We start from the raw sequence: 10,323 nt of genomic DNA on the forward strand, positions 1-10,323 counted from the left end.
ATTAGCAAGCCCTTGGGGCTCCAGATCTAAAGCCACTTTCTCTGCTCCCCTTTATTAGACATCTTGCATGTTGATCATCTATCTGAAGGGGAAGAGAAAGCATTATTTATTGGCCCTCCTGAAGCCTTAATAATAATTATATTCAGGGCTTCCCTGGTGGCGCAGTGGTTGAGAGTCCGCCTGCTGATGCAGGGGACACAGGTTCGTGCCCCGGTCCGGGAAGATCTCACATGCTGCGGAGCGGCTGGGCCCATGAGCCATGGCCACTGAGCCTGCACGTCCGGAGCTTGTGCTCCACAACGGGAGAGGCTGCAACAGTGAGAGGCCCGTGTACCTCAAAAAAAAAAAAAATAATAATAATAATAATAATATTCATTTTTCTCTAAATTTAGGTTGAGTGATGCTCTAAACTTAAAGAGAATCCGTGGTGTTGGTTTGAGGATTATGTGGTCATATAATTAAGTCATTATCCCCCAATATTAGACACACTTACCTCCCCAATCACCAGAACTCTGAACAACCGCAGGCTTTACCCACCAAGGCAGTGGGTTCAACATGCACGGCCCTAAATGGATTGCACCTTCTCTGGTGGCAGATCAGAGGGAAAGAAGAGTCCAGGAGGCTCAGAGCCACATATGCCTGCCTCCTTCCAAATGTGCCCATAAGATAGGTCAGTGGCGAGCAGTGAAAGAGCTTGAAGTGTTCCTGCTGGAGCTTGTCTCCCAGGGACTGGAGTGGCAGGTCTCTTCCTCTTCGGCAGCATGAGGGATGGGGAATGATTATCTCACTGAACAGTTATTCCAAAATCAGCAATGCTTTAGGAAATCTGTTAGGCTGTGTCTGCCCTAGAAATCCAGTGTGTCAACATTTTCATTTGCCTCACTTCCTTCTGTTTCAAGATTTGAAAATCTTTGATGTCTGGATCATGCCCGACTCAGATGTCAATATTTCCTTGTTCAGTGAGGCAGCGTCACCACTGCAGGTGCTGAAGCAATGCCCAGCATGGCTCCTTGCTGCTTCTGAAGACGCGAAGACACACTGGCCACTTTCCCCGCGGATATTATTTTGGGAAAGCTGTGCTGACTGTGGATATCAGGATCCCCTGGGTGTCCTTATATGGTTGAGGCAAAGGGAAAGCTACTCTTCTCCTAAGGGCAGGGGTTAAGGAGAAGCCAACCAGAAACTTGCTGGTGTCAGCAGTGATGTGGTTACTACACACCCACCTCACCAGGCAGCAAAATCTTGGAGGGTGGAGGACGAAATTTCGTACCTCTGAAGAAATGCTTGTGCACACTATCACACACACAAAATCACACACACATGCACACACACACACACCCTGTAACACCAGCTTTTAGGAAAGGGCCTAGACTATGTAGGAGAGAGAATGGAGATGGGCAATAACAGTTGTAAAACATTACTTATTTTTCCAAATAAAGAACACGGTAGTGTTAATTTAACTATACAGTAATGAAATCGGCTTTCATGGGTAGCTGCAGAAAGGGATTCATTATTTTATATGTCAAACCACTTAAAGCTATGATTTCTGGTTGATGACAGAATATTTAGAGGGATTTGCACAAACTAATAAACCTCATGCAGTTTATAAGTACCTCTGAGCCTGCACCAAGGTTAACCAAAATATCTTTTTTTTTTTTTGCGGTACGCAGGCCTCTCACTGTTGTGGCCTCTCCCGTTGCGGAGCACAGGCTCTGGACGCGCAGGCTCAGCGGCCATGGCTCACGGGCCCAGCCGCTCCGCGGCATGTGGGATCTTCCCGGACCGGGGCACGAACCCGTGTCCCCTGCATCGGCAGGCAGACTCTCAACCACTGCACCACCAGGGAAGCCCTAACCAAACTATCTTAATAAAATGTACCTTGTTTGTCATGACTTCTGCTTAATGAGGAGCATCTCTATGCTTCATTGGCTAATTCTAAATTCTAGCAACTTGTTTACTTAAGAGGGATTTCATCATAATGTAGCTTAATGATGCATACAGTACAGATCAAGTGATTCCGTTTTAAAAGTATTTTCTTCTCCTGGAATATTCTCCATAAGCAAAATCTGTCAAAAATTAGAAACAAGCCCTTGAGATTACTTAGTGAAAACCTTTCATTTATGGATGATGAAACTGAGTTAATAACAAAACCAGGATGAGAACGCAGATTTCAACTCCCAGTCCTGTGTTCTATCCTCTACCCATCCTTTAAGATTCAGTACAAGCCCCACCTCCTCATGAAGCCTTCCATGAATCGCAATGATTTCTCACTTTTATGCACCCCAATCATGGTCTATACTGTATCATTTAGCATTTGGTTAAAAGTCTTGTCACTTTCAATATTATGTCATATTCTTGTATCTCTAAGGAGACTGTTATCTCAAGGACAAAATCCATGTTCGAGGATTCTCCTGCCTGTTCCACAGTACCTAGCAAATCACATGCATCACCTAATCTTCTAACTTACTTGTCCCATCTCTAATGAATCCAGGACTTTGCTCCTTGTCACTTCAACCCTACTGTCCTCTTTAGTAACATAAACTTCCATATGCATGACTTTTTTAACCATAGATTCACACTATATTATACATATATATATATATATATATATACACACACACACATCCTTGACAACTAGCCCTGTAGCTGGCTCATAGTAACAGTCAATAAAGGTTTGGAGAGATAGAAAATTCTTGAGGTCACTATGATCAGGGAAGGTACACAGGTACACAGAGGAAGTAAAATTTTAAATTGAGCCTTGAAGAAAACGTATTGATTAACGTGCAAAGAGGAAAAAAATGATACTTGAGACAAAGAGTATCCTAAGTTTGAATTCCAAATTGGGTACTTATTATCTGTTAAATCTTAGGCAATTTACTTAACCTGTCTGAGCCTCGGTTTCCCCATCTGCTGAACTAGGATAATATTATAGATTTCATAGTGTCTGAAAAATAACATAAATTACACAGTAGGATTCGATAAAGAGTAGTTACTAACAACAGTAACAAAAATTAATAATAACTCCTTGAATAAAGAAACCAATAGATGTCCCAAATGAGGGCACAGTGGGTAGCCTAGTTAGACTACAGCAAAATGCTTCACAGAGGGAAATGACGATAGGTGAGAATGGAGAGACAGAGGCCAGATTCAGTCACCATTTCTTTCTCCAACCAACCTGAAGCATAAAGCTATCAACTGCATCACTAAATTCGCTGCAGGATGTGATGATGGCCGAGGACTGTGAAGTGGCTCATTCTTAGTAAAAAGCACATGGGCATTGAATCAGACAAGACATGGGTTGTAATCTCAGGTCTGGCACTTACTGGGGCATAAACTGGAGGTGGTTTGTTGTATTAAACAAGTAATATATGTGAAGCATCTACCATAATGCTAGGCAGATGATGGACACAATAAATCTTAGTTATCTCATCTGCGATGTGTACCACCATCACATCTCACCCTTTGTACTTTTCTTTCTCTCATTTGTCTTTGCCTCTTTCCAAGCTTTTCTCTAGCTCCTTCTTTGTCACCAGGTTCTTTGCTTGCCTACCCAAACCTAGGGCTTTCAACAAGGGTTTACTGAGATCAATGTCATTAGAAAGCATTTAAAAGCAGGGACTGTAAGTCGGGCACTGTGCTAATAACTCTAAATTTAAACACAGCTGCCTGTATTGTCCTTGGAAGTACTTCAAATTCATTTGTATGAATGAACCATGTCCCCTCCAGGTAAATCAGCTTGCAAATGAGATCAGCTTGAAGTTAAAGCCACATCATAGGCCAAAGGTACTCACGATTCCTATAGTTCCAAAAGTGTTTATCTGGGTATAGCATAGAGAAAAACCAGGAAACCTGGGCTAGGTATCACTGGAATGGTAGGAAGCAACAGTGAACAACAGTGGAGACACAAAAGTCAAAGTATAGCCAGGCATGTCCTTTCAACCCATGCATCCATCACACTTCTGGCAATTTAGCCAGAGGAAATAACTATGGATATGCACAAAGACTTAGCTAAAAGGTTTTCTTTGCAGGCCTGTTTATTTAATAGTATAACAGTAAAGCAAGCCTTAACATCTAAAAATAGATTGATTCAATTATGGTTTATCCATATAATCTATGAACACACGCTGTCACAGAGGAATATTTATTAATGTGGAAAGATGACCAGGCTATACTATTAACTGACAAAAGCAGATTGCAAAGCAAAATATACTAGGTAAGCCCGTGTTTTTAAGTATATATGAATTTAAAAAAGACTGGAAGTTTAGCAAGATATTAAAAATAATCGACACTGAAGGTGAAATTATTAATTTTTGCTTTTTATTTTTTGTTTCCTGATTGTTTATAGTTTTGAATGTTTCCATATATCACTTTGTAACAAGAAAAAATGCCATGTATATTAACATATATATGCTATTTTTTCAAATACCTATGGCATTTTTGTTACAAAATATATGTATATATGTAATGTATTTATATGGCTTCGATAAATGGTAGTTTTAAAAACAAAAATTACATATTTTATATATAATATATAAAATTATATATTTAATAATATATATTCTACACACACACATACTGTTTTGTGAGTGGAGATAAATGATGGATGGATGAATAGATGGATGGATGGATTAGATTAGATAAATGGTAGATGGATGGTAAATTAGATGATAGATTAGATCATAGATAAACAGTAGATTAGACGGATTGATAGATGATGGATTCTATACATAGATGGTAGATAGATAGATGATAGATAGACAGATAGATGTCCAGGAGGCGCACAGAGCCAGATGTCTAGCAAGACGGTGTGTATTGAGCGCCACACAGTATCAACAGTTACAGGTTAACCAAAACAAGTGAACGTCCGGGCAGCTGTGCCTGAGCCCGTCTTTTCTCCGTCAGGTGGACTCCCACGGCAACATTCTCCTCAGCACCCTGGAGATCAGGAACGAGACGAGCGGCTCGGAAGTGCTCACGGGCGGGAGCGACCCCAAGGCCACCATGTACTCGTACGACAGCGCCAGCATCCAGTACCGCAAGCCGCTGAGCAGCCGCGAGGCATACGGGCGCGCGCTGGACCGGCACGGCGCCCACAGCAAGGGGCGCCTCCGCAGGCGCGCCTCGCAGCTCAAAGTCAAAATCCCCGACTTGACTGACGTGAATTCCATAGACAAGTGGTCCCGAATGTTCTTCCCCATCACCTTTTCTCTTTTTAACGTCGTTTATTGGCTTTACTATGTACACTAAGTTCGGTCCCCATGGTTCCTAAACGACTACTTTCCTCTTCTCTTAGTTTTTAATCCCACAGGTCCCCAGCAGCGGTACTGCTGTGCTTTTTGAGGTAAGAGATTCAGTCATCCAATTGGTTTTAGGTCTTGCATATCAATTTTATTACTGCACCATGTTTACGTCAAAAACAAAAAAAAAACTATTTTTTTTCCAGTCTACTGTGGTCCAGGTTATTGGCTCTTTCAGAGCTCTGTTAATTGCCATGTTTACAAATACACACAATGAGAGAAATTAGATAGGCAGATCTTTAGCAGTTCTAGCCGCCCTGGATTTGACTGATTATTTTTTAAGCGAAAATGAAAAGAGGACCCAGCTCTCTATGTGCATGGCTTCCTGGTCAACTGTAACAATCTCATGCTGCCAAAAAACAACACAATTTCCAGGATCTCAGAAGACAAAACAAAGCCATTGATAAGTTACAGATTTCCAGGAAGAAGGGAGAACAAAAAGGAGCCTAGAAGAGGAAGGAAGACTCCCCTCCGCCCTCAAGCTGCCCCAGGTCCACTGTAGGAGGGGGTCCCAGCTCCACGGAGGAAGAGGGAGAGACTGGCAAGCGCTGCCCCAGGTTGTGCAAACCCAATCTGCCATCTTCACCTCACCTTTAAGCTGGATATTCTGAAAAATGCTTCTTTCTCAGACTTCCAGGCAGATTTAAAATTAACATTAGAACCCAACCTGGTAGCCACTGGGAACATTTTTCTTTTCTTGTTAAGTATAAGGAGTTTGGGGGGCAGTGACCATCTTTAAGCTCTTTCAAATGAGCAGCCCTGAACTTACTTCCTTAGCCTGGAATCACTTGACACTGTGTCATGAAGCCATGGCATCACATTGCCCTCGTTCCTCCTTTAGAGAGATTGAGAGAAGGGGGTGGGGGGGGCAGGTGGGCTTTGAAGAAGAGGGTGGTAAGAAATTTGCTTGAGAAAAATATTGCCCTTTCCATGAGGAAGGCGAGATTTATGTGCTGCGAAAAGGGTGCCTGGGCAGTTACCTGAACTGCCATATCTTTAATCAAATAGTATATATTTCTTAGCCTTCCAGAGAGCAGTATCTAATGGTGACAAGGTAGCTGCACAGTGCTAGTTCCTCAGCTAGCATGTTATGCCTCTGCTCTCTGAGCTCTGCATTCCAACATGTGAAATGAATGCTTCAGGAAATGCACATATACCCATTTTGGTATCATGCTCCTTCAACGCCAGATTTCTACTTTAAAGAAAACCTTCAAAACAGCAAAACCACAGAATAACAACATCACTGAGCCTTCAAACACTTACAACAGCTCCGAAAGTACAACCCTTGTCTACAGTTGTTACTGCTTCTGCCTTATCTCTGCTCATGGATTACTTTGCTTATCATAGAAGGAGCATCCCTCAAGAGCCCAGCACACAATTCTAACCATATCCAACCAACTAGAGTTGAGATTCATCTCATTTTATGTCACTAAACCTCGTTATTTTTGTGTATGTGTTCAGCCTGAGCATATAAGAATTCTATGTGTTCATTTTCAAGACTGAGTGAAACCCAAAGTTGGCCAAACAGTCATGAAGGCGATTTGGGACCTCATCTATGGATGTGATGTAAGAGTTGAGGTAATAATAGGGATGATTGCCTCTGTTTGACGATCTGGTTTTCTCCCTAAGACTGTGATGAGGGCCCATGTTTACAATAGCATCAGCTGCTAGAGATTATAAACTTAATTGAAAAGAGGACGCTGAATTTCTACAGATAAACCCAAGGAGAGTTATGAGGTGTTCTTTTAGAAAGCAAGAGGAAAAGAGAACCCCCAAATAAATACATGGTTATGCTATAGCTAATGTATGTTAGTAAGAATATAAAAACCCTGCTTTAACTGGAAAAATTATCTCAGTGGTTTTATGAGAAATGAATCGGGCATGGGAACCAAATTTCATTTAAGTTTTCAGTTGTATAATCACAGTTCCCTGGTCAAGAAAATCTCCAGCCTCTGGGGATGAAGCAGTCCATTTCAAAACTCTGTTTAGTTAGTTCTTTGGCAGGGTGAGATGCTTTTCCATGGTGAGATGTTTTTCCATCGTGAAATGCCCAAATAGACTAGAACATGGCCATACCAGTGATTGTAAGGTCAATATTCCCAGTGACTACCCAGGAACCACTGTGTAGCCATTTATATTGAACACAGGAAGTGGGGCTTTTGGCTGATACCTAACAAGAATTAATCATTCTGAAGTCAAAACTCTTTTAAAAGTTTTTAAGGATGAAATGTTAAATCAGAAACAAAGTATCTGTTGATCTGTGTTCCATAACAAAACAATTTCTCTTTAAAACCTGTTTAGATCATTCTTCTTGGAGAAGATTGAGTATAGTTTTTTTATTATTATCTTGCCTTAAAAGTCTAAAGAATTTGATGCTTGTAGTTTTAGGTGTAAAGCATCTCTGAGAGAAAAAGAACATTTGGAATTCTTATCTTTTAGCCTTTGTAAAATGTAAAACTAGTAAGCCTGAATCTACCATCAGGCACGAAATGGTGTCACTGTAGGCCCTCCTGGATGTAGACAGTCACAGCTAGCACTACACAAACTGTGTTACATAGCTCTGGTTTTAGAGGCAATGGCAGCCAGAAAAATGGAAAAGCTGCCATATTTCTAATGAATAACCTCTGGCCTCACTTCCTTCTTCTGGACACCTCCTAGCCAAATCCTCCCCAATCTCTTTCCAGGCTGAACAGTACACAGAAAAAAATCCCTCCTTCTCTGCCTCTCTACCTTGTCTTGCCCAAATTGATGACATAAAACATAAAAATTGCTAGACATTTTTAAGTGCCCTCAAACTGGTCCCTATTCCTGAAAGATTCAGATCGCTACATTTTAGAGAGGTTACTGTTTAACCATTTTGGGGTTGTTTTCTTTTAGCCATGAAAATAGCCATAATCTCCTGTATTAACAAAGTGGCAGCAGAGGCTGAAAACTGCACGGACGCACTCTCTTATGCCACAGTCATATCCAGGGGACCCCATGTTCAAGTTCATGTACTGTGAAATAAACCGAGTCTTAGACTTAACCTGTATAGACCCAGCAGAAATCCCATCATTTATTGACAATGATGACTTCACACTCATTCCAACCAGTCATGTTTCTTGACTTAAAATATCAGGGGTGACATGTGCATTACACTCACCAGCTTTGTGAGGCCAAGACCCAGGTAGAGACATATTTTTGGCTTAAATTATCCAGGATTTTTGCCCCCATCCTCTCCATTGCCAAATAGAAACAGCAGACTCGTTGGTAGTTCTGCTGAGTAAAGTGTTTTCACATATACCATCTTTATTGTCCGTTACAGTCAATGAAGGATCTTGAAAATGCAAAGAGAAAATGTGGTGCAGAGAATAAAGTTTGGTTTATGGATCCAAGGATAGGCTTTCCTTAAAAAGCATTATGTACAATACACAGAAATGTTGACCAAATCCCATCTTTCTAAAATCAATGACTGCTTTATAAATATTCATTTCAGAAAGAGCTCAATCAAAATTTGCCAAGTGAAACAAACAAAAGATCTATTTATAATGTTAGAAGGAAAAGATCTCCAAGATTTCTTATATGGACAATTTTTAATAGTATTTTACAAAGGGTGATGTGCCGCAGTTGTTTTTTTTTTTTTTCCCCTAAACAAATATCATCAAATATTTATCCCAGGAGGGAGGGTAAAGGAATGTGCAAGCATTTGTTCATGTTGGTTCATCAGCAGTTACTGGGATGAGGAGGACAGAAAAACAAACAAAAATATCTGTTGCTTGAAAGCAAACAGTCAACACAGAGGTCAAGTTGTTAATGGAATGTAGAATATTATGTAAACTTCCTTGTAAATTCTGTACATAGTTCATGGAACTGTTCCCTGTGGCGTGGTGGTCCTCAGCTTTTGGGTGGATGTTTGAAAAGTATGAGCATTGTAAATAATGTAAGCTTACAAGGCACTCGCTTTTATTCATGAAGTGAAATGACTAGTGATTTGGGCCCAAACCAGAATCTTTTTAGCTCTTGCTCTTTCTCTGACATTGTGTGTGTACAGTTGTGTAATTCTGCCAGGTGTCTGTGATCACTGCCTCATGCCTCAACCCCACTGAAAGGGACTGGAGCTACCAAGAAGTCTGCACACCCGTGGGGCTCAGGAACAGCACACCAGCAGAGACAGGAATCTTAACGAGCTGCTCCTGGAACTGTGCCATGAAAAGTTTGATGCGTTTTTATCAGTCACTTGTGGCTACTCATATATTCAGATACCAAATTATCCATGCTGTTGAGGGGGTCAAGAATAGAAGACATGATCAAAATCCACAGGGAATCCAAAGCTTCATTTGCACCAATAGCTTTAGCTTGTACCTTCTTTCCTTCCACAAGTTTTCCCAGAACTTCTAATAAGAATAGAAATGGATGGATGGTTGATCAGATGCGCAAATGATGGGAAGGAGAAAAGGAGGAGATAGCCAATGACATTGATAACACCAACTGGCTGATTCATGCCTGAAAGATCCAGAGGTGACCATGTCACTGTTTTTGAAAGGTAAAAAGAAGTATTGGTATAAATGGACTGGGTATTAAGACAAGTATTTTTCAACTGGGGGCCTGGGATATGTTTGGTATGTGCTAGTTAAACTTAAAAGAGAATCTGGCAATTAAATGTTCTCAAATATATTTCTCCCAAGTCCTGGTATTCTTGAAAAAGTTTTCAGAATGGTGGGATATTATGCCATAAGATGTGTTTCCATGCAGACTGGCAGTCCCAGAGAGGGTGATGGTATCCACAGAAATTCAGAAATTCCAAGCAAGTAGGGAAGTAGATTGGTTTCTTAGCAACATTTGAGAGTGATCAATGTCTTTCTTTCAGGTAAGAACTTAGCAAGGCAAGGCTTTTATTGCCAGCATTTTAAGTGCCAGGAGAGTGCAGGGAGCCATCACTGTAAGACATTTTGGCTCCAAAATGTGCCAAGTAGGGTCCACAATCAATTGAATAAGAAAAAAGCCCTGTTGGAACTAATCAAGTCAGTTTCTAGGTCCAGAATACATT

General features: G+C 41.0%; 1 protein-coding gene across 1 annotated transcript in view; it reads left to right on the forward strand.

Annotated features, from left to right (window-relative positions):
- Positions 1 to 5,247, forward strand: part of GABRB1 (gamma-aminobutyric acid type A receptor subunit beta1) — a gene marked incomplete at both ends in the record, with an annotated part of 393,861 nt that extends 388,614 nt beyond the window's left edge. The window contains one exon of the mRNA XM_079696490.1: positions 4,903 to 5,247. Coding sequence (XP_079552616.1) covers positions 4,903 to 5,247 — 345 coding nt within the window. The remainder of the gene's footprint in view (positions 1 to 4,902) is intronic.
- Between the last annotated feature and the right edge of the window lie 5,076 nt (positions 5,248 to 10,323).

Source organism: Hyperoodon ampullatus (genome assembly GCF_949752795.1).
Source record: "Hyperoodon ampullatus genome assembly, chromosome: 1".
NCBI lineage: Eukaryota > Metazoa > Chordata > Mammalia > Artiodactyla > Ziphiidae > Hyperoodon > Hyperoodon ampullatus.